The sequence below is a fragment of the Aulostomus chinensis genome, chromosome 13, assembly GCF_037954235.1.
Source record: "Aulostomus chinensis isolate RoL2024-O1b breed Wild chromosome 13, RoL_Achi_v1.0, whole genome shotgun sequence".
In the NCBI taxonomy this organism is placed as follows: domain Eukaryota; kingdom Metazoa; phylum Chordata; class Actinopteri; order Syngnathiformes; family Aulostomidae; genus Aulostomus; species Aulostomus chinensis.
In genome coordinates, this window is record NC_141332.1 from 19273764 (window position 1) to 19298796 (window position 25033).

A 25033-nucleotide genomic window follows, 5' to 3' on the forward strand; every position below is an offset into this window, starting at 1 on the left:
CTGATAAATAAAACTCTTTTTGCTGGGGTAATTAAAATTTTACTTGGATTAAATGGATTTCTGACCAACTGGACAAATGTATAATAAAAAACAAGAACTCTAAGTTGAACCCTGCAAACTGACCAATACATTGGAATTAAATGATAACGTGAAGCCAGTCCAACCCTGGTCTGGTATAGTCACACATCCCTCTACTGCGCTGTGCCACATAGGAGGAGAGATGTCTGGTGCGGCGAAGGTGCGCTGGCAAAACAACAAGGGGAATCTACGAAAGGCCATATTCAGTGTACGAAATCTTTTCCACAAAACGCTTAACAACTATTCACCAAGTAAGCTGACGAGAAGGCGAGTTAAAGTTGTAAAGATGAAACGTCGAGCTTGATCTAATAAACTAGACCAGTCCGATCCTAACTTCCACACTCAGAGGCTCGTAAAACAGTATTTTAATTCCTGTTAACTAGTTTGCAGTCTTCTTTGTTACGGCCTTTGTTGGCACATCGCAGCAATTCCTGTCCACCTGACGGCCTTTGAATGGCGTGGAACAGTTGGACTGTGCAGCAGACAAACAAAACAGGCATAAAAACACTGCTGTGTAGCGTGCTAGTCCAGGTCAGAGGCTCCGCAAGGTATATTTAACTGTGTGTGTGTGTGTGTGTGTGTGTGTGTGTGTCTCTCAATTTTACACCTACATCTGCATACAATTAAAATCCTGGCACACCTGTTAAAATGGCTGACTGAACAACTTCATTATGAAAAATTTTGCGAGCCACTTTACAGTTTCAGCTTCTCTTTTTTTTCTTTTCAACCAGAAAACACAGACAGAGAGTAAACTCTGAAAGTCAGAGCAAAGAATGAGCGCAGTAAGGAAACATGAGGATCATCTATAAAAGCTTTAATTGAGGAGACTTTGATGACAAGTGAGCTGACGAGAAGGCGAGTTAAAGTTGTAAAGATAAAACGACAGTCTGGCAACTATTGAGGAGCAGTAATATAGAAAATTGCATTCACAGACTAATAGCAAGGTTGACAGGGTTAACGTGGGTGTTACTTACGTGAACCCACTGTTCTCCAACAGTAATAAATGGAGTCCCTATTCCTGCCTGCAGTGGTGCACTGGATTAAAATATTATTATAGCTTATGGAAATCAGTGAGTAAACTTTGAAAAATAACACTAGGAAGATGAATTCAGAGACACATTGGATCTGATGAGGAGAAACAAGTGCAACAAGAAAACGGAATTAATGGCCAGATGTGCAGATTCCTACGCATTATTATACAGATATATAAACTTAATACCTTGTGCACATTAAAGGACTATCAAATCTCAACTAATTTATAAAAATGTGACAAACCAAAAACTTAATGAGAGATTCCAACCGATTTGAATTGTGAGAACACACACCAGATTCAATTAAAATGCAGGATCATACACTTGATCCTAAATGATTTCAGATTGGTGATTGAGAGGAATCTCACAGAAACTCCATCCATCCATCCATCCATCCACCATTGTCTTCCACTTATTCCTGTTAAGGGTCGCAGGGGGTCTGGAGCCTATCCCAGCTGCTACGGGCGAGAGACGGGGTTCACCCTGGACGGGTCACCAGTCCATCACAGGGCCAACATACAGACAGACAACCATTCACACTCACAGCCACACCTACAGTCAATTTAGAGTATCAATCAGCCTCGTCCTCTCTTGATGTCTTTGGACTGTGGGAGGAAGCTGGAGTACCAGAGAGAACCCACACAGGAACAGGGAGAACATGGAGACTCCACACAGAATGATCCAATAGTGGAGCCGGGGCTCAAACCCAGAACCTTCTTGCTGTGAGGCGACAGTGCTGACCACTGCACCACCGTGCCACCTCTCACAGAAACTCACGTGATAAAATTAAACTTAAAGAAAAAAATGCTGAAATGGAAGCAGACATCGTTGTAACCTGGGTGCATTGTGAGTAATCTTTTGCATGAAAAGGGGGGGGGGGGGGGGGCTGTGGTCAGAGTGGTGGCTGAGTAATGAGCGCAGCTTATGAGCAGCCCAAGGTGGAGGTGAGTTATACTGTTGGTTTCAAATGAGGCTAATGCTACAAGCTAAAGTACGCAGCATCCAGTTGAGGCTTCCCCCCTCAGCTCGCTCTTATTGGCCATTGCTGCTTTCAGCTCAGTATTCCACTGCTGTTCTTTACACACTGCAAGATTTATTCAAGATCAGAAAGAGACTCAGTGAGAAACATTCAGATTATGTCTGCAAACCCACACGCTACAGGATGATCTGTTCAAAATAGGAATTGTCAAGGAGGGGTGAACCAGATGCCAAATGAGCCCGATTATACTGTTGTGAGCACCCAGCTGAACTGCTTCAACCCTGGAGAGTCAGATATTAAACACCAGTTAAGATGGCAAGTGGAAAACATTTGATTCAGAGAGATAAAACCTGCTTCAAAAAGTTGTAATGTTTATTATCTATCCAGGAATTAATCAATAATAGCACCATCTACCCCTGCAACAAAATCCATAGCATAATCCTGCTTAGATACTAACTAATACGCAGCAATGGATACCCTCAACACATACACACACACACACACACACACACACACACACACAGCACCCTGGAGGTCACACTGCCAGACGCTGCACCACGGTGATCAGAACATCAGAACATGTCAGCTTTAATTGGAGCATGTTAGCGCATGTGGAGAAGATGGAGTGTGACCAGTGGAGAACAGATGTGTTACGCTAACCGGTACTGACACAAGAGCCATCAATTCACTCGGGAATGAAATTCACAAGACACAAGTTCAGCAACAAGTACAGAAAAGAAGCTGCATCCAGGGAAAAGAAACTCCACAGCCCCAGGAAATACGTTGACATGAGCGCAGGAGCCATTAACTCCAATTAGAGGAGCTGTAGGGGGGCTGCCGATATAACGCTATCAACCAGGGCACTTTATACACACAAGAGCCATCCTGAAGATCTGTATATATATGAGTTCCTCTGAGCACATCAGACGTAGCTTTGCGTTTACCTTTCCTTTATCTTTGGTTTAAAAAGGACCTTTAACAGAAATGCAGCAAAGCCGGAGAATTCTGCATAAAAATAGATCAGGCCTTCAGTAAACAATGGCTTTATCTTTAATAAGCCATAAATCAGTTCAACTAATTACCACATGTTTAATTATTCATCTACTGTGAGATGCTCCTGTCTGAAGGGGGAATCAGGTTTTTGAAAGAGCAGAAATGTTTGAACAGCGAATATTTAGTGAAACTCCTGTCCCACATGCTGACAAAAGCAGATAAAAGGGAAAACAACCGAAGGAGAAATAACATCATCTTCACAAGACTGCAGTCCTACTAAGCAAGATGTTTACCCTCGTTTACAGAGTGGGGTTTCATCTTCACTTCACTAGGAAAATTTTAAAAAGCAGTCATACCGGTAATGATGTTGAAATTTTGCTGGAAATGTGTCAGGGGTTTACTGACTGAGTGAGAAGAAGTTAAATTTAAATTAAACCAACTGTAGATAAGTCGCAAAAAAGGAAATGTGCATTAGATTTGCTCCATCAGGTGGTTTAGAATGTATTAAAAAAAAATGTCATGTCACCTGAAGATGGCGCAAGAGTTCCTATTTACAGACAACAGGACCGAAAGGAGGTCACGTGACCTCTGGGGGTTCGAGTTAGGATTTAGGTTGTCAGGAGTTGGGTTAGGATTAGCGATATTTACACCACAACAAATATAAACTCTCTTCACCACCACCCCCCCCCCCCAAAAAAATTAACAGCACAAAAAAGACTTACTCCTGCCAGAGGTCACATGACTTCCTGTCAATTGCATAGAGAGAGGTCCGCCATCTTGTCTGAGGTATAGACAACTTTATTCAAATGAAGGGGTTTCCAGCCTCCTTTTTTTCATATTTACTCTTTTCTTCCCCAAATTTTGCCACTTCCATCAACCTTTTCAAGTGCAATACCCCAAAACTCACATCAACAACGGGAGCATGTTTAGTGACTGAACCTCCATTGTTACAGCGCGCCTGCGTGAGCACTGAGCGGGGTGACTCGGCAGTTGCCTCGGGAGCAAAATGTCAGGAGGACGCTGTTAAGTGTGGAGTTAAAACTCCTAACAGAAAAGACACAGTGTGAGCGAAATAGCATCATTAAAACCATTAATCTAATTTCATTTTTCTGTTTCTTTTAGGTTAGGCTGACAAACTCCTTTTTTTAGGTTCAGTCCAACATGGTTTGGGTCAAAATAAATCCCCTCGCAACATTAACAATGTATTACAAAGGCCTTCTGACTGACTTCCTGCAAAAAAGAGTTTCTGACAGAAAGCCTTCCAGGCAAACTTCTCCCGTGCGCCCCAAAAAACATGAGCCTGCATGTGCGAGGGAAGGTCCAAACAGCTTCTTCTTGTTCTCTCTGCGTGTCAAAATACAATCTTGTTTATACACTGTCATTCTCAGTTGAACTAGTACAGGCAAAATAAGACTGAACATTTTATCCTCGTGCAGGGAGAACTTATTGCAACCCAGATGGCAACTAATGTTTTGGTCTAAATGTGGTGCGTATATCTGTTCTCAGATCAGTACTACGGCCTATATTTGGGTTTGAAGTGTACCTGACTAAACAAAGGCAAAGCTCCATCTTAAATGGTTTACATCTGAGCCGAGTCAAATCCTGGCCAAGATTAGAACCTCAACTGACCCATGTGCACGCGCGCGCACACACACACACACACACACACACACACACACACACACACACACGTTACTGTACACTGAAATTTAGAGAGTACTCAGGGAGCGTTTACCTCAACCAGGGCGGGTCAAACCCCTGAATGCATCCAATGGTGTGACTGCTCTGTAGATTGAGGGGGAGTGAACGTACGTTAAAGCATTAAAAACATGTGACCAGCAGGTGGTGCTATGAATAAAACACCCAAAACTTGAATGGATTCTTCCCTGGTCCATACTACGTCCTCCACCATGTACTGAGGAAAGTCTGCCACATAGTTTTTGTATGCAGACTACAGACACACAAACAAGTAGTCAAACTACGGGGTGGTAATAAAAACTGAGGTTGTTATTTAGTTCATCTAATGTTCCTACTCTTCTGCTACGATCGATCAACAGGGAACACGGTCAGATATCACATTAAACCCCTCTGTTCTCTCTACTACAATACACAATGATTTTACCACAACCGGGAAATAGAAAGTAGCTGTCCAACATGGTGGACCACATCTTCCACACGCCTACTCATGTCATTATATGTTACTGGTATGTGGTCATAAACCAAAGACCTAGAACTGATGATGGCACTACTAGAGGAAGTGCAGTTTTTATAATTCATCCTGAAAGGGACATGAACATTTATGGCTGATAGTATTTTATGCCAATGAATCTGACAGTCGTTCTCATTCAAGTCACAAATGTCAACATCACAGCGAAAGGTCAGGAAATCATTAGGGGCGTGAAGTTTTATCATCCAATCCAAGCTGAGATATTCCAGCGCGAACCGAAGCCGTGGACAAATTAATATTAATCATCCTCCGAGACAAAAGCAAACAAGTATGAAAGTCAAATGTGTGTCACCTCTTTGGTTATTTACTTGTCACCTTTCAAACAGTATACCGCATCTCTCTCCTCATGTACTGTAGTTACACACATTTAATGAAGTGACCGGTCGCCACTCCTCCCCTCTCCCTTCTCGCCTTATTAAGGACGACTTCCACAGGGGGGCCACGCAGCGTTCCGCCCTCACAGCAGCTATAAGAGCGAGGCCTGCAGTAGGGGACAGTAAATAACCAGCATAAAGGTGTCGCAGGAGACAACCCACAGACACCAACCCATTTGATGTTAATAGGAACGCATCGGTTACCAGATTCTAAATAATAGCCCGCAGTCACCGTGGCCAAGGATACCGCAGGCTCAGGAATTTATGGAGTTAGCAAATTGCTTTTCTATCCCACTTCTCCTCCCATTTGTCCATTTTGCCATCTCTCATCAGAGGGTGGAGATGATGGAGAGGTGCGGGGAGATGATGGAACTGTTGCAGCCTGCTTGACTGAGCACACCTGTCCGACGGCCGGAGAGTTGGGGATGATGATGCCGGACCATCAGTCTGGTCCTAGGGTGGTTTTTTTGCGATTGTTGATTTTAGAAATTATGAATGCAAAAGACACACGGCAGCGTTTTGCTCAGTAGTTAGAGTCACATAACACTGGGTGCATATAGGAAGCAGCGCCGGCCTGATGACTAACGCAGCCATTCTGATGTCTTAAAGCGTTGAAGACCTGTTAAGGCAATCTCAGGAAGGCCTTGGGGGATTTTCTTAAAATTTGGCTGACCGCGACTCCACAATGAGCTGAAAAGAATATGGTTGTGAAAGGTCAGGGGTCACCAAGGAATATACGTTCTAGTCTTATTGACGTGATATCGTGGGAACGCCTTGAAGTAATTTCTTCATATGTGGTGCAAACGTTCCCTGAGGTTCGAGATTTAACCGAAGTGATTTTAGAGGTCAGAGGTCAAAGACACCTAACATGATTGCTCAGGAATGCATGGAGAGCATTTCATCAAATAGAGTCCAAATGACTCAAAGATGAAAAGAAAATATTTTGCCAGGCTGTGGTCAAAGGTCAAGGTCACTATGACAGGCACACACAACCCGCTGCAGTATTTCTAGTTAAACATTGTGACTTTGACAGTCACACAGTCATAGTTGGGGAATTGAGGTCAAAACTTTGTCCAACTGTAATTAAAATGGATCACGCTATATTGCAGGGTGAGTGAGGACAGGACATCCTCGTTTATATATTAATGTCCTCCCTCCTCACTGGATTCTGGAGGAAATACGTCCTCCACCTGAAAGAGTTGTCAGTTCTCAGTTGCCGTCAATGACCACCCCAGAAAGGAGATGCAGAAAGGAGTTGTACTCTCAAACTGGTAGCTAAATTGCCATTTCATTTTTTTTTTCAATATAAAATACAGTGATTTTGTACAGTATCAGACCAACACAGATCGCGAGCAGCAGACTGGCTCATCGCTTATCTGAAACCTTCTCTGCATGCATGGTCCGATATGAAAATATGTGACGAAGAAAAGATGAAATGACACACCAGAAGAACTTTGACAAAAGCTTATTAATGTGCCACAGGCACAACAGGCATTTTCCTTAAGTTGCTTATCATACTACGCAAGATCGAGTAACAACAAATGGCTCCCTGTGAATGCAGGAAGATGGGTCCTGATATCTCCGGCGTTCCTGCTGTGCTCAGACTCCGGTGGGAGTATATTACTGCAAAATTCTACAAGTGTAAAGAAGAAGGGCAGCCTAGACAAATGCCACCAACAGAAATGACTGCACTACAGAAAAATGGAAATACTACAACTAGCAACATCAGGAAAATGGAAGTTTACCCAGCTGAATGTAGAAAAACAAGTTATTGAAGCGTTTAACCATCCCACTGGAGCAAAGGTGACATCAATAAGGTCAAAACCTGGGTCAGATGTAATTAAATCACAATGCCACCAGGGCTCACTGCGGTCACCATTTGAAGACTCATCACTCATTTTCCTCTGCCAAGCAAAAACTTATGAGACCTGACAAATTATTCACGATGATGGTGCTCACAAGAAATCACAGGATCCAACCTATGGTCACTTTCTCCCTCTAAAATAGAGAGCAAGTCTTCACTGTAAGAATATGTAATGTCACTATAGTGGTTGGTAGGATGCTAATTTTTAACGCTTCACTAGTTGCTGAGGACCCCGGGCAGATTTTAACAGAGAATGACATTTTCAGATCACTCTCCTGAATTAAGAAAAAAAAAAAAAAAAAGAGTAGGGGAAGAAAACCATGCCCGAGACGATCTTTAACACAGCTTGCTCCCAACACAGCAGTATAAACAACCCAAAACCCCAAAACACATGTTAGGGATTCATCACAGGAGATGAAACCAGCTATGAAAGAAACCAGCTCCCGCCTGCGTATATAGGATTAACCGTTCAGACCCAAAAGTGAGGAAAAACTGTCTCTAAACAGTGGAAAAACAGCAAAAAAAAAAACAGCAAAAAAACAAAACACTTCAACAACATGACAACAAGTGACAAGTGATGCTGTCTGAAAGATAAATAAAGAATATTAAAATGCTAACATGCTGTAAGATTTAATCTATATTCTCAAAAACACTCCTGGGGGTGGGGGGAGTGTTGAAAACGCAACATAAAGCAGGACCGGGAGGCATGTAGAGGGAGAGAGGGAGCGACAATGGAACATCCTCATAATCCTTTTAGCGTCTTTTACAATTAGAGTTCAAAACTGTGTTCAGCCTTAAGAAACACTGTCAAATCTGTCAAATCTGCTCACAAAGAACCAAACACAAGCTGCCGCGGTCACCACACCATATGTTAGCCATTATTAAATCCACTATCTGAACAAATTTCTTCCCTTCTTTGATTCATTTCACTGTAGATCAAAAGAAATGCAATCCAGTCACTGGATTCTGATGTTCTTCTATTCATCGAGGAAATGAACCGGTGACGGAACCGCGAAGATTGCTGGGAGTTCTTTGTCATTTTATTCACCCACCAGGATGGAAAGATCATTGGACTCTATTGAGAAGCTTCCAGAGACCTTCCATTTTCATCCTCAGCCATGAACAGTTAACAGGCTGTATAATCAAAGATGAAAGAATACAAGAAACAGCCAGGTAAGAGCCGGAGACAGAGGGAGACGGGAGGGAATGCGTTTGATCTTCAGAATCAAGATGATTATTAGTTTCATGAAGGTAATTTCTCTTTCTGTGTTTGAATCTTTGGAGCGAACAGAGAGGGAACATTTGTCGGCAACAGCAGTTGCAAATGAACATCTGAAGAGTTGAACTAATGTGTTTAAACTGGAAGATTGTTGCAACAGCTCAAATATGTTGTCAGCCTCAAAGTAAAGGGATGTTAAAGGGACAGTTAGTAATTCTGGCAACTCAGTGGGAGCTCTAGAAGAGGTTAGCGTAGCATCATTGACATCGGTACTGAAGAGTATGACTTCTTTGAAAGGAAATGAAGACGATTGAAAACAGGAGTGGAGACTTTTTTTTTCACTTTTCTATCTACTGGCTTCAGCCTCTTGGTCAATTCGTTGACGCGTTTGGTTGAAGTTAGCCTGAAAAAGATGGACACTTCTTCAAGTCATTATTGAAAGTTCTGTCAGTTATAACCATCCTGGGGCTGCAACGGTGCCCTTGACGTGAAGCGAGAACTACATTTTAGTCAGGAAACATGTTTATATATCCATATTGCATACCTTTTAAACTATGCACCAAAATAGCCGAGCAGGCCTTCCTTACTGGCGGGTCTTTTTCAAAGCTTGCCATTTTTCAGTGTGTAGGTTGCTATTAGCAAGTGAGCTACCTAGCTAGCTCAGATTTTATTTCATGGAGCGAAGAAGCCTTTCCAAACAGCAGCACTCAAAAGCAGAAGAATGCCGACTGAAATTATCGCTCCATGGTGAACACCAAAAACCTGCACTGACAGGACGTGAAAGCAGAGCAGGAGAGCGCCACCTTCTCCGCCATTTTGGACTGAAAAACTTAGGGAAAATTTATAATGACTTGTCAAGGAACTTCATGATGCCAGTTTTGACTCTACTTTTTCTTCTCAGACGTTGTTCTCTAGATATTATTCTGTACCGTCTCCCCTGATGTCTAGTTCAAAATGGCGGCTGTACTTCACTTTACCCTCTTGGGATATTTTTTAGCTTATAGCTACCTGATACACTGCTCCTGTAAACTAGACTACAAAGCTTTCACCAGCACGGCAGAATTCTTCAGGGGTTGAAGAGGAAAAACAGCAACTGTGTCTCAGTTGCTGAAAACATCTAAATATTACAGAGGAAATAAACTTTTTTTAAACTATCAGACAACAATTTTAGCACATCCCAATCAGACGGGGAGTTCAGATTTTCTGTTCAGGTAGTGAGATAGTGTTTGGCATTTCATTTAAAATAGGCTACTACTGCTGTCACGTCTTGACAGGATTACTCTCCTCCCTCTAAATATTTCGCTGAATTATCCCACACTGCGATGCATCCTGGGACTCTCAAAAAAAAAACAAAAAAAAACGCAAAGCGTGAAATTGTAAGCATAATTCCTGGTGACATCAAGAGTTCAAGCTGGCTCCTCACCTCAGTGTCCCCACCCATGCAAACTGGTGAGGCAGAAAAGACATCAAATGCTGCTTTTATTCCCGCAGGAAGCCACAATGGCAGAAAAACTTAGAGAATTTTTTTTTTTTTTTAAAGGAGCTTTTCTCCCGGGCTCCGTGTAACAAACCAGCTGAGAACACTCAGCCAGCAAATCTAATTAATTTGATGCGCAATTAGTGAATCCTGCAACTGTTCAGAATGAGAAGCTGCAGCGCAAAGATAGTGAGACGCGTTCCAATTTGCTGTCAAAATGTCCAGCTACGGACGGTTCGGACACACAATTCCGGGTCTTACCGGGCAAACACACATAACACGGATGTCGTCTGGTTGGACAGGGACGAAAAAAAACAGCGTCTTAAACTGTGAGCAACACGATGCACAGTGTCTAAACTGCAGCACCGTCTCTTCATGAACATGCACAGGAGTAACCCAAAGACGGTTTTAAGAGCCCGTCACACCGCGCTCCGGATGTCAGGTTTACTGGAAACACTTGAAAAAGAACCTTCCTCCGTCTTACCTTTCTGTCCCTCCAGTAGACGCTTGAACCGGCAACGGCTCAGCTGAATGTGTCAGCGGGGAGGCTGGAACAAGCTACTCCCGTGAATGCAGACATGAGCTGAAGAAAGTGGAGATGAAGATTTGAAGCGGCGGAGCGGCGCGGCGCAGCGCTGTTCCGCGGTGGAGGAGTCCGTGACTCTGACGCCAACATCAGAGGGTTTGCGCTAAGGTGGCTCCGTTCCTTCACGCCGACGGCTCATCTGATGGATTCAACGATCAGTACAGGAAAGACTATCTCAGGAAGTCAGAGCCGGAACACAATAGAGAGAACTTCCACGGATCCGGTGCGTCATGATGGGAGAAGCGGGAGGGAAGAAGTCGCCGTCTGGATGAAATTCGGTTCAAGGTGGAAGAGCACGTCTCCTCCGCAACTCCTCTTCATTCACACAGTTGATTGACAACTTCAGTAATGCAACAACCATTTTTATTTTAAAGCTGAAGTTCAAAGCAGGGTTCCTGCTCATTTTTACTGACACATTTCCACGCCTGTTGGGAGGACGTTCATGACCATGCATCCTCACAAACGTGTTCAGGCCTGAATGAAGTGGCAAAACCGCCAGGGAGAACTAAATACGACCAAGATACCAGTTTGATTTGAAAAAAGAAATGCATTTAATAAATATGAATCAAAGCATATTTCTTAATCGCAAAGAAACCAGTATGATCAAGTGTTTGTTAAACAAATTTCCTTTTTTTTTTTTAATGGTAGAAATTGCTAGTTTAGAATTGCATGACTGCCTGTGACCTTTTCAACCCTGTAGAGGCTAACTTCTGAGAAATTATACCATAAAATCACATCAGTGGGTAACCATTACTACACCATTCATGAGCAGAGAAATAATGGAGGTGCTCATGCTTAAACTGTGTAAGTCCATCAAACAGGCTTTTTAAATCAGTCCACTCTATTAGATCTGTATTTTTTTTTTTTTTTAATGTTTTGTTGAACTGGTTGCATTTATCTGGTTACATTTACTCCCTGAACTCCATTTTGGGTTGTTTTTTTTCTTTCCTGCAAATTACACTGAAATCATCTCTGGGGCAGAGATGTATTTGACATGTTCTGGGTCATGACATGATTGGGAGGAAGAAGCTGATGTGCCCGCCATGTGAGGTTTCAGCCTGTATACCCAGAAGCAGCTCGGGAGGACAGCAATCACCGTGTTCTAGGCAGTCCAGCGGCTCACTGATAAATGCGGACATTTACCACCGACAAGCTAATGACACCAAGAGATAAGATATAAAACTGTCTGATATTAGAACAGCGGGTCAAAACACTTTAATACGTGGTTCACATTAACTTTCAGCAGCTGCAGTATAAAGCTGCAACACAAAAAGGTTGATTTTATTTGCTGAGATTTCAAATATCCAGTCCGAGACTTCCTGTTATAGTTTTCTGATTATTAACTTGAGACAAATGGAACGGAGGTGAGAAACGACTAACAGATGACCTCGGAGAAACTAAAAGGGGAAACCAGATGGCTTGTGAGATTGCAAATCACAAGCGTGTTCTGCCTCTTCTGCTCCACATGGACCATTTAGCTGCGTGGAATCAAAGCCCCACTCAGACGTGATTGGTCAGCAACACTCACGCATTCAAAAGTGTTTCCAGTCCTACAATCTTGACCCTTGCTTACACATTCTGCAATCTGTATAGTTTACAGAGATTAATTTGCAACTTTAGTAAAAGTCTTATTTATTTTTAACAATATGAAAGAGTCACAGGAGACGCAGACGACAAACTGTACACAATGACCACACATATACTTATATATACACACAGTAAGCTAACAAGAAAAGCAATGCAGTAGTGGGTTCCATGTTGAGTCCATATCAAACAAAAGCAGATTGTTGTGTATTGCAAAAATAAAGTCTGAAATAAAATCTTTTAAGCACTATGGTCTATCATTGCTGAGTGGATATTACTATAATTAAAAATACACGATAAACACAAATAATTTATGTACATAAAAAGATACTCAGATTGCAGGCAAGTAGCTTGCTTGAAGTAGCTGAAGAGATGAAATATGTACAAGTCTTAAAAAATGGGTAAGACGCAAGTGGTTGTTTTTCCTCTCCACTGACTTGAGCATCTACCTCGGGTGCGTGGACAGGCTGTCACCGTGGCCTGCTGTCAGCTGCCGGCTGATGTTGGTCTGAATAAACTGGCTAAGGCCGTCGTAGCCCTGCGTGAACAGATACTCCAGGTACCAGCCCCACGGCTTGGATTGCTGAAACACACGCACAGATACATCTCAGACATCTGAAGAGTCCTAACGTGAAAAAAAAATCTTTTAATCTTCTACATTTGAATGACAAACTTAAGCTACATGTGAAGTCTATTACAGATGCGGAAACGAGGAGGAGACCCTTCATACCTTTATGGAATTGAGGTCCTTGTCCTTTCTCCCTGGCCAACACTGATAAAGAAAGACAGCATTAATATTCATTGTCGGCCCTCCCTGCTAAACCTCAGAAGATCGCTGCTGGATGTTGCAGTTAGACAGAACCAAAAAAAGGTATGTGTATTATTAAACATGATGAAAACCATTTCTCAAGCAGCAGCCATTAATAATAAAATGTCCTTCTGTATTAATGTATGTTGTATGAGAGCTACATTAATACCACATTTGTCTCCTTGTCTTGACTGGGACTCTATTAACCAAGCTGGCTGCATGCGTGTCCCAGTGCCTCCAACAGGTTGGAGATATACACTGTGCAACAGACTGCTGATACAAACATCTAGTCGGCTGCAGCTGGCAGTGATCGCATCAACAAAACAAGACACAAATCGTGCAACCTTGATGACACGCGCTCACCTTCTGATGGAAGTCGACAGCGTAGCTCATGAAGGCGGGGTGGTGGATGAGGTCGAAGCTCGTCCAGTACTGAGGTACGTTGCTCTTGAGCAGCAGCTCCTCTCCCAGTTGTACACCCACGCCTGGCTGAAACATTTTGGAGTTCCACAAGCAGTTGACCATGTCCACCACATAGTGATTGAACTCACGGAACGTCTGGCGGCTAATGTGAAAGGTCTGTTCGAAAGACAGAAAATTAGACAAAAACAAAGTGGAGGGAGAAAAGATTTATAGCTTAATAATTTCCTGTATATTCAGAATTTCACATCCGATGAGCTGATTTATGTGCAAGCCATTTACAAAGTCCATTTTTTTCCTCAATAAAAAATGCCAGTGACATTTCCAGGAGAGTATACAAGCTGCCTGATATGTACTTGCAAATTCACAGCGAGCAGTGGCAGATTAATTTAAATCAACAACTTATTAATTTTTCAGCTGACAGGGTATTAAAGCCTAACAGCTGAAGTTAAATGTACTTGTACTTGTTTTTCTAAAAGAGCTTTTCCAAAGAGAGCTAAAATCTACACAAAGCGTCAACGTGCCCTACATAGAATGTAAAGGGAATGACAAGAATTGCATTAAACATGGACAACATGTCCAGTATATCATGATGACTGTTAGATTCAGCCTGTGCATTTAAGAGGAATCCCTCTCGGTTGTCAAGTACATGGTGCAATTGTGCATATTGAGAGAGAATTATCCGCATTTACCTCCGTGCGTCTCTCTTGACTCTTGGCTGATGTCAAGTTCACCCTGTACCTGTTGGAAAAGACAGTGAAGGACCGGTGACCTGAGCAAACTGAAATAACTGGAAAACAGCTTGTAATCTATGGTTAAAAAAAATATCACGCAATTACGGTCCAATTTCCTTTGCCCTGGCGTTTCTACACTTAGCTTTAGTAAAATTATTTCTGAACCCTGGAGTGTAGTCAATTAGTCGCCACTGAAAGGATTTGTGCTATTAAAGCCTGGAGTTATAAATGAAACTGGAATTCTACATAAAAAGGAGAGCAGGGCTTAAGTATCTTGCCTCTTAGCCTCTAATTATCATGAATCATACATTAACATGTAAGTGCAATGGAGCAATTTGATTCCAATTCTGTTCCGTCATCAAATATGCAGAAGCATATGGCATATTACTTTTAAGTGTATTGCTTGTGTATGTGTTGAGATGGCATCGAGTTGAAGACTCCTCACCTGTACATGATGAAGGCCAGCCTGTCCACACTGACAGCGTCTGTGGCAAACAGAGCTGGGTAAAAAACCCCAGCCGGGGGCATTACGATGAGTGGGAGCCCATACTTCAGAAACATGTCACACACCTGAGGAAGGAGGCAAATATTTCCAGTGAAATGTAGATATTCTCACAGCTGAAGCTTTTTCCATGACTAATTTGTTAGAGGCTGATACACAAGCTATTCTTGGCATCCTACCATCATATTTATGCAGTGTACTTGCTCCAAATAAGGCTAGAGACAAACTGCTTCCTCTCCCAGAATGCTGAGTTCCCAAGATGCATACTGAGCTTGGGGAAAAGCCTTCCTGGAACATCCTTGTCTGCTTTAAAAAACCATCCTCTCAAACTGGTCACAAGCCGATTCGGCTGCCAGTGTCTTTATAATATTTGTTTATACTATTTGAGAAGAATAATGAAATATTTTTGTAAATTTATTGTAATTTTTATTGTTATGAAATATTGGTTAGATTTTAGCCATGTGTTTAAATTCAATGTTTTAATTTATCCTCATGTTCTCTGAATCAGTTCAAGTCTGTCTGAAATGTTTAATGTTTAGGTTTTATGCTCGGGCGCTGCCTTAGCCTCTCCTTAAAAGCTGTAAATCCTTCTTAACTGCAGTCAGACCTTCTCAAGCCTTAAGACTCCCTCCAGATAGGTTTTAAGATATAAAAAATGGATGTGCTTTGATAATAAATACTTGTAACATGAAAAAGTTAAAGGAGTGCGTTGAAACATTCAACTTAGTGTACTCCAATTCAAAATCTAGAAACTATTACAACCTAATCTAAGTCATTGTGTGAAGTGAGCACAGACAATCTTTCACACATGAATGGATCAATGCTAAAAGCCTTCTTCAAAGTCTACACACTGAAGGTCAAAGATCCAGGTAAAATATTTCTGAATGAAGCGCACCTTTTAAATAAAGTAAATTTTCTCTGTGGAGAAAAAAAAAAATCACAAATCGACACAATCCTCTGCATGAGCTCATTTACCGTCTCGTAGAAGTCCAGGATAAAGTTGAGGAGGAGTGAGTGACAGTCTTCCAGCTGAAGGCCTAGTGTGGACAGGCGACCCACGAAGTTCACCAGCTCCATCACAGAATCCTTGAACCCTGACAGGGTCATGTTGCTGGCACAGGCGACAGAGCAGAGAGTCAAACAGACACTAACCAGAGCTTTTCAGAGTGATGCTAAGTGAAACAGCAGTCAGCTGACTACCCTTTCGTAGTGACTCAGTTCTCCAATACCACACAGGAGGAAAGCACATAAATCAGCTAGAGTGGCAGTTCATTACAACACATAGACAAACACAGAATCAGGAGGGATGTTGGGACACAAACAAACCTCACAATCAATGATCTCTACATCTAATCTCTGAGCAACAGCTTCCCTAAATACAAGAGGTGAAGAAAAGCCAAACACTTGTTCAGTCATTTGTAGTGAAATCATACTCGTGTGAGACAGGCCCACATAACCGACATGCCACTTCAGATATTTGAAGGTAGACAATCACTTAAGTGGATTTTTGTGCTGTTTTCAGCTCCCCCCCAAAAAATTGAATTACATCTTAAATGAGCTGACTGCTCACTACATACCTCTGCAGTTGTTGCTGGGAAGAAACTGAGGGCTAAAATTAAGGGAGCAACACCCAGCAGGAATTCAAGTTCAGTTTTCACCCAGAAAGGCCAAATCAAAGATGATGTGACAATAGCATTGACTTTGAAATAAATTAGACAAGAACTGGGACACATGTAGTGTCAATACATAATCATCAGATCATTTTTGAGGTTTTTCTTCCCCCATAAACTATAATCAGTAAAAAAAAAAAACTATAAAAAGGCAACACCTTACAACATTAATTACATGTCTGGGATATGATTTAATGTGAGAAATCTTTTAATCAGAGAAATCATCATCATCAAGAAAGAAAAAAAAAAACCCAGCTTAACAGCCATATCCCGTCTGCTCTCAGTCTCGAGTCCTTCCACAAAGGTCCAATCCTGAACGAGCCTCTACACACTCCCACTTCACTACCAAGCTTCGCTCCAAATCAAGTTACATCTTCAGTTCTGGAGGGCACTTCTAATGAAGGGGTGTGTGTGTGTGTGTGTGTGTGTGTGGGGGGGGGGGGGGGGGGGGGGGGCGTTATAAATGGATAGGCAAATTATGGGACGCCCTTGCCGCTACTCTGGAACAAGGAAGCTCCTGTTACCATAGCGAAATAATAAGGAGAGGAAACTAATGAGTGTCTTCGGTGTAAGCCCTATTCAGTTAGTCTGAAATACCAAGAGTTGAAAATTCCCTTTTTCATATTTTCAAACATTAATTAATAAGAAAAATGTATTTAATTGGGCTAGGAATATAATGTATTCGTGTTTGTCTGACAGCATTCGTCTTTCATTTAACAACTTCCATGTGTCCTTTCCACTTTTCCTTTGGGAACACAACAGTTAAAACCAGGAGGAACATTTGACATATTTTATTTATGTTTATGTGGGCTATGTATGAGGATGTGCATGTGACAGTATGTTATACGTGAAGCGACCTTCAATTACTGAGTGAACAGAGATCTCCTCTTTTTTATCTTGTAACATCACACACTATGAAGATCTAAAATTCTTGTCAAGGTAAAAATCATATGCGTTTCTGACTTCCTCCATTCTCCCGCTGCACATGCACTTGCACTTTGCACTATCCAAAGCTTTCAAAGATGGCTTACACTCCACACTGATCTAATTGGTTTGGGACGTCCCTTGATATAATGGAAGCGTAAAGAGGAGGGGAAGAGGATAGGCCGAGGGGATAGAAGCTGGTTTAGGGTTGGGCCGATGTGTTTCACTCCTACTGTGTGCTTATAAAAACAAGAGGCAGGAAGCATATGTGAGACTCACATGGAAGTGTGGCTGTTGAGGCTGATGTCCAAGTCGTCCTCCAGAGCATACACCGAGTGCCAGGTAAGCCACTTCAACAGCATACTGTTGAGGCACTCTATCAATCCGCACTAAACAAACAGGGACACAGGAACACCAGCAGAGCGGCTCAGCGGGGTTTCAACACATCAGACTACAGTAGGATCCCTTGGTGCTTTATAAACACCAGGCAAATGCTATTAAATCACATTAGGTGGTCCTCTGATCCCAACAGTAGCATGAGCAGTGGGGAGCAGGTGTGTTTATGGACTGGAGAGAACTCCTACCTTGAAAAAAGGTGAGGATGTGAAGAAGAGCTGCATGAGGGGCTCAAAGAGAAGTGGTCCGATTTCTGCGGAGAAAATTGCTGTTATACCAACAACATCATTCCAGACACAACAATGCAAGTCCAAGCGTATGTCCTAATATGGCGTAGCTTGCTAAAATGAAACCTGGCTACACTCCTATTCAAGGTCAGAAAGAATAGCAACGAGCCCATGTAACTGGCTGATTGAAAGCAAACTCACGAGAACTGGGAACAACAGGAATGTTGCTCAGCAGGCCAAGGATCTGTGGGCGTAGGAGGGATCCATCCCAAATATTGAGAAATTTGTAGAGAAACACCTCTGAACTTGAAAACCCTTCCTGAAAGACGACAAGTGACACATGTATGACATCAAATTGAGGATGTAGAGTATTTCCTAGCAGGTATATTCTGGGAAGACAAGAAATACTCCCGCTTGTTAATAAATACAGGAAATATCTCACCTGGAGAAAGTGGTGTGCCAACAGCAGCTTTTCTAAAAACTGCAGAGGCTCCTCTGAATTCTGCGATGCTCCTCCATCACGACAGAACAAAAACTCTTAAAATAGCAAAAATGTTTGGGGGGGGGGGGGATAAGGCACAAAGCATCATGAGATTTCAGATTTCCTACATCTTCACCTACTGAGAACCCCCTGGTCTGTTTTACAATCATCTCTCTAAAAAAAAAAATCCCTTTGATATGCCAACAAGTGTCAGGTTTCAGCTCAAAGTCAGCTTTGCTTTGGATAGATTAATCCTTATAAAAGGAGTCACAGAGGGTTGTTAGTCACTCCTCCCGTCTCACCTTCGTGAAGAGCATAGCCTAGCCAGAAGTTGAGGCGTAGGAGAGCAGACTCATCCTGTACACAGTCCAGGTACTGCAGAGCCAGACTAGAGCCCAGCAGTGAACCCATCTGAGCAGGCAGCTGGTGGAGAGAGAATGAAGAAACACTGATAAAATCCCGAATGAGGCCCAAATACACAAAGCAAAGAAATACAATAGTACCAAGTACCTATTCCCCCGAAGCTGGTAATCTCATAAATAACACAAAAAAGCTGGTGAGTATGATTAGCTTTCTCGTATCAAACTGTCACACTTCTAAAGAATCTACTGATACTTGTGTCCCTTTCTCACTTCTAACTGAGAGGGCCAACAATCTGCTACTGAGCTAATTCATCAGTGCACAGTAATCTCCATAATGCCAGCACTGGGACATTTCTTCCATCATGCACAGTAATTTATACAGTCCTTTATTGGGTATGAACAGCTGCCTCACAATATGGGGACTTTGTCAGTAGAATAAATAAATTCAAAATGAGGGAAAGACAGACTTGACGGGACATGGCTCAGCTCTCAACTCTATGATTAATCTGAGGAAGCATCACTCTGCTTGTGACAACAGGCTGGGCTGTGGTGAGGGGATTCATCAATGATCTTTTGTCAACTCCAGAGGAATACAAGTTCTATGAGTATTAACTGATACACTAATGTTTCTCGAAAGCATGCAGAAATGCATTGTCTTGGCTATGTAAATAGAAGATCTTATCGTCATCCAGAAGACTCATTGGTCACATTGGCTTTGTGGGCAGTGAAAAGGGTGAATCTATATGCCATGACACGTAAAAGTCTGCAAGCCATTTCATGTGACTTATATTGGTTATCAGGTCACTTGATCTGCAGGGTGAATGGACATTTATAGAGGCAGCTTTAAATGACCACTTGCTTTGTAGCTTTTCCAATGCATTATTCTGTGACAACTCATCTTTTGATGCTTTCATCACTCATGTAGGATAGATAAACCCCCATATTTATCAACAGAACAATGAAAATTGATATTTCTTTTTTAAATCACATTCCTGAAACTGGTTTCTGCTTTTATCAAATAAACAAATTACACGCCTGTCAACTTCTTCTGTGTTCCCTCGAGGACACACTGTTAAGTATCCCAACCCAGGGAGCAGATCAATTATGGTGACACAGCACCACCCTGTGGCTAAGAGAATACAGTACACGTTAAATCGAGGGTGGTTGAAAAGGCATGGAGAAAGTGGCATTTTATTAGGTCACTAAATGCTTGAAGGATTTTCAGTCTGTTTCCAGGTGCATTGGGGTAATGGAACTAACATACTAGAGAAGGCGGAGGAGCCCAGGTGTCAGCAGCCCACAGATGCATAATTCAGGAACGTGCCCTTTGAGAGTTTACCTCTATACGGTGCATATTTTCCAGCAGCTGAGCGAAGGAGTGGAGCTGCACCAGGGGGACCACCTTTCTACCAAAGAATGGCTCAGTCTGAGGCTCTTTATTAACTGCAGGAATCAATGCTGGCATTTCCAGGTGGCAGTGTTTCTGAAAAAGCAGAGTAAAACAAGAAAATAAATATATAGGGAAGCCTAGGTTGGTATTTGTGCACACAATTTCGTGGAGGAAAAGAGTTCAAGCAAGGCCAAAAATGATGAGAAAAGTAGAGGGCACTGGAAGAGTGCAGTGTATACCTGCACCAAGCCAATCTCGCAACAGTAACCCCAGTTAACAAAAACTCATCACCAAGATCTTGAGGTACTTCTGGCCAAATTTGAGATGGATCTGGCAAACCCATGAGGAGGAGTACATCAAATGCTTAAAAAAAAACCAAATAAAATCCTTTTGCCATCTGGTGACACTATGACTAGTCTGTCCTATATTTAATGGATTCTTCCTTGGCCCATACTACAACCCTCCACCAAGTGTAGTGAAAATCCACCTCACAGTTTTTGCATAAGCAGTCAAATAAACCAGCCAAGAACAATACACAGCAGAAATCCTCTGACATCCTGTAATCAAAATCCAACATATAGCACCAAGAATGAACCAAGCATGCCAAAGCCATCATTTATCTGGGGAAAACATGCACATGTATACAGGTGTGAGAAGATGGTGAGCTGAGGAAATGCTGCCCAAGGGAGCGGTGATTGCAAGCTGGGAAGTGTAGATTGTAAGCAGTTAAAGTGACATTTTAAATAAACTTCTATACCCTTTTCCTAGGGTTGGTGGTCTTATCTTTAATTGTGAGGGTCAGACTGATGTTGGAGGCAACCTGGGTACCATTCCTCTTCTGGACACCAATCAATACTGACTTCCAGTGGGAATTGTGATTCCTAAACCCACTCTGTAAGACAACAACAAGGAAAAAAACAACAAAGAAAAAAAAATTCTTAAGTGCTTGTAGAATGATTGCCATATCCCTTCTATGTTGTAAATATATAATATTTCACATACAAACCTTCATTCTAGATGGAATAGAAAGTGTCACAAGTTCAGGGCAAAACACTTTGTAAAGTGACAGTAGGTGTAGGAGGAATGGTTGCCTTCCCTGAGAACACAAAACAACACCAACATCCTCAATATGAAAAGCAGTAACTATGTACAGGAATTAAGTGCAGTGTGACATCCTTTTACATATTAAGTGCAGATATGATGGAGGTCATTAAACCAGCAGGATGCTCACCAGTTTGGTTTGCAGATCCAGTAGCTTCCTGACTCTGAATACTCGCACTACAATTAGTAAATGAATAAAGGAAACCGTTAATGAGATATAAGGGATATATTGAGGGAAAATACTGCAGAAAGCTGTAACGGTGTGCTACTTATCTCAGGTAATAACATAGTAATATCTGACTCACCACATTCCTTTCTGGTCAAAAGGTACAACAGATGGCAGATGAAAGGACACTGGAGCAATGTGATGAAACAGAATGATATTAGACTTCAACAGTTGCTCAATGGATCCCAAATCAGATCACAGCGTAATAAGAGTGGTAAGTTGCACTGGTAAGACAACAATTACTCCCGTAGCAAATAAAAACCCAATCCTATGAGCACTTGTTGCTAGCTTGATGAGGCGCATACCAGATTTTCATCCATCACGAAGCTGAAGATGAAGCCGTAGATGGATCTGAGCTGGTCCTTCACGTCGATCATGTCAAACATGGTCAACACCCACTTTATAAAAAGAACCTGAAAGTGACATGAACATGTAAACACATGAATGCAAGAAACGTGACTCAGCTCAAGTCTTCTTGGAATACAGACTCAAAGGCTCAACACTCGCCCACCTCAAGTCTTCTTCAGACAACAGACGTCGATATCGAGACCTATCCATAATTCAATTGTATATTTATTAAATTTATTTGCAGTCCTACGCAGGTTTTGCATGAACACCTTACAACTTCAAGCTCATTTTTGATGCAAGTAGGACTGGGCGATGTCATAAAATTAACACCAAAATATTCAGTGGCCCTTTTTGTGTCTTTTTGATGAGGATATACATAACAATATTTGGTATATATGGAAAAACCCTCAAGCAAACGTCTCAACTTTTCAATCATTTCCCTTTGTGAGGTGCCCTGACCTACGATTTGATTTTCAGCAGTGATTTACACAGAAATGAAGTTCAAACTTTTCCAAAATGTCTAATGTTTTAAAAACGAACTAAAAACAAATATCATAATTTATATCACTTCGGAAATCAAATGAAGACAATTTATACGACTCAAATCTATAATTCCATAAAAACATATTGCTTTGAAATTGAATCCAACAAGAGGAGCTCCTAAAAACCTGAAAACTGAATTATTTGCACTTACTTGTGTGCTTATGGGTATCTTGCAAACACCCAGCCAAACAAATGCTCGAACAACAGCTTCCTGAGGCACCACTGTGGCAGGGATCAGACACTTGAGCACCCGCACACATGGACTTGTCCCTGCATAGAGTAAACCAGACACACAAAATTAGTCCACGGATATCAAGATAACAACACACACACTTTAAATGTTTGTTTTATGACATTATCCTTAAAAGACAAAGAAGATGACCCGTCAATGTGTTGTGGTTTTGATGGCTGATCTACAGCTGTTGTAACAGTCTTACCCATTCGAAGGCTCATAGCAAACTCCAGCATAACAGAGATTGCCTCAGGAGAAAGTCCCCTACTGTTGGCTGCCTTCTCCACCAACACCAAGTTGTTCTCAAAATCATCATTCCCGACCCACGGAGTACCTGCTTCAACTAGAGGAGGGAGGGAGGGAGGGAGGGAGGGGGAGAGAGAGAGAGAGAGAGAGAGAGAAGGTGTGTCTGTGTTTAACAAAAACAATACAAATGCAAACTGACTTCTGATGCTGGGTCAAACAACCGACAGTAGACGAGCAGATGACTGGAAGGATGAGATAAAAAAAATTTCAGGCCCATGTTCGTTTTGCTGAGGGGAATTTTCAGCCCACATCCTACAAGTTTTGAGTTTCAATGTGAAATGAAGGATACAGACAGTATTGGAATCCAATTACATGGAGAACAGAGATTGGGCTGAGAATGGAGCCTTTGGATACTTTACAGGACACTGGCGGAAGAGAATGGAAAAAGAAACTGATACTTGTTATAGGAAAGATTCCAACAACCTCAAAGTATTATCCTGAATGTTTTCCACATGATTATATTGGTCTAGGAGCACATAAAGATGTACTATTTTAAAAATGACAAACCCCTAATTAACATGCCATGGTTCCCGGTGAATAAAGATAACAACAATCAATCATTTATAAAAATAAGAAGAAGAAAAAAACCTGTCGCTCCTCCAGCAACATAAATGGTCCTCAGCTTTTAGCAAACATCAGAAGACAAGATCGCAATCATCCATCTCTTCCTCAAGTTGCAACATGATTTTATGTGATGCCTCTGCGTAGTCGTCGGCGGTTTGACCGAAAATGTTCATCACTGTATTGAATTCCAGAATTATTCAGAAATCAGCGAATTCTCCTTGTTTTTGCATGACCTGGCGTGAGGCTGGGTGTGTTGCATACGCCGCCATACGTTCATTGGCAACTGGTGACGTCAATAACCCCACGGTGCTGATGTTTTGATGTCGAGCTTCTATGTTGGATCGCTTTTGTTGTCTACATAAATAACGTACCATAAAATATGAATTTCACGCGGCCCTCTAAATATGTTGGTTGATGGTCGCTCAGTAAACAAACCTACCCTCAGGTTATATTATGTCGCATTAGCTATTTACACAACTCTGTGGTATTGTTTAAGTTTCCGCCACTTGCTTTCCGAAGTGAATGCTTGTTTTGCTAGTTACTGGAAGGTATAAACCCGAATGTTTAGCGCCGTCGCATTGTCCGCTATCAACACGGCTAACACAGTCAGAGCCGGACCTACCGTCGGAGAAATACTTCAGGGCCAGAACCAACGGGTCCTCCGCCTCATTCTTCCGTCTCTCTTTTTCGGCGACTCTCAGACTTCTGTTAATGCTCCGGTTCGACAGAGACTGGCAGTTCGAGGACGCCACATCCGAATCAGACGTCTCCGGCGGGTTTAACGTTGCGGCCATTTCAACATTGCTAAACACTTAAAAACACCACAGCTTCGTCCTACCGTCAGCCATTCAAACGAAACTCAAATCCTCCGCGCGACCGTTTGCTCGACGCTTGCGCAGTGTAGCACATCCGCACTGTTGCCTTCTGGTAGTTGTAGTCAGTCGGTGTGCCAGGCGCTACGGGACCAAACGCGTTCCACTCTTCTGTTCAGAGCCCCTTGCATTTTCATGACATTATGGCAATTGTAGTAAACACTTTTAATTTTGTGTTTGTGTCATTTTTAGTTTTGAGACCATGATTTTTATTTTACTGTAAATGTACCAAATACCCACTCAGACCTGGTCATTACTAATTATCAGTATCTGCCCTGAAAACACATATCAGTTGACCCCTACTTAAGCATAATTCAATGAATAAAGGATGATGCTAAATCTGATGTAGGCCTCCTTAGTTGCATTTAATTTTGTCAGTATGAGCTGAGCTGAAGTCCCCAACAGGGACTGAGGTTACATAACGATATGACATCACACAAGTGCATAATGTAACAGCTCATGTTGTTGTAAATGTCTGTCCAATGCCCTTGAATATTAAATGTATGAAACAAAAG

The 25033-nt window shown here is 42.0% G+C and overlaps 2 protein-coding genes and 1 long non-coding RNA gene across 3 annotated transcripts in view; 1 reads left to right on the forward strand and 2 right to left on the reverse strand.

Annotated features, from left to right (window-relative positions):
• Positions 1-11291, reverse strand: part of drp2 (dystrophin related protein 2) — a 149985-nt gene extending 138694 nt beyond the window's left edge. Inside the window, exon 1 of the mRNA XM_086221924.1 lies at positions 10727-11291. The gene's annotated coding sequence lies outside the window, so the exon portion shown is untranslated. The remainder of the gene's footprint in view (positions 1-10726) is intronic.
• LOC147251331 (uncharacterized) lies at positions 8684-14033 on the forward strand. Its single transcript, XR_015118925.1, has 3 exons — positions 8684-8719; positions 13113-13283; positions 13453-14033. It is a non-coding gene; the product is annotated as an uncharacterized LOC147251331 (long non-coding RNA).
• On the reverse strand, positions 11610-24551 carry cenpi (centromere protein I). The gene is made up of 20 exons (XM_086221928.1): positions 24269-24551; positions 22982-23119; positions 22696-22814; positions 21959-22066; positions 21733-21781; positions 21558-21604; positions 21333-21422; positions 21084-21218; positions 20276-20419; positions 18877-18997; positions 18536-18630; positions 18295-18412; positions 18055-18119; positions 17750-17859; positions 15852-15987; positions 14820-14944; positions 14333-14381; positions 13584-13799; positions 13143-13184; positions 11610-12995 (listed from the first exon to the last, which is right to left on the reverse strand). Exons 1-20 carry the CDS (start codon positions 24438-24440, stop codon positions 12858-12860), a joined length of 2217 nt encoding a protein of 738 aa, XP_086078054.1. The 5' UTR covers positions 24441-24551; the 3' UTR covers positions 11610-12857.
• Positions 24552-25033: the final 482 nt, after the last annotated feature.

Coding starts and splice junctions, on each gene's coding strand:
- cenpi (XM_086221928.1), bottom strand. CDS start 24,440: ATGGCCGCAACGTTAAACCCGCCGGAGACGTCTGATTCGGATGTGGCG. Junction 22,067..22,695: donor AGATACCCATAAGCACACAA/GTAAGTGCAAAT, acceptor TGTCACTTTCAG/GTTCTTTTTATAAAGTGGGT. Junction 21,423..21,557: donor TGGATCTGCAAACCAAACTG/GTGAGCATCCTG, acceptor TTGTGTTCTCAG/GGAAGGCAACCATTCCTCCT.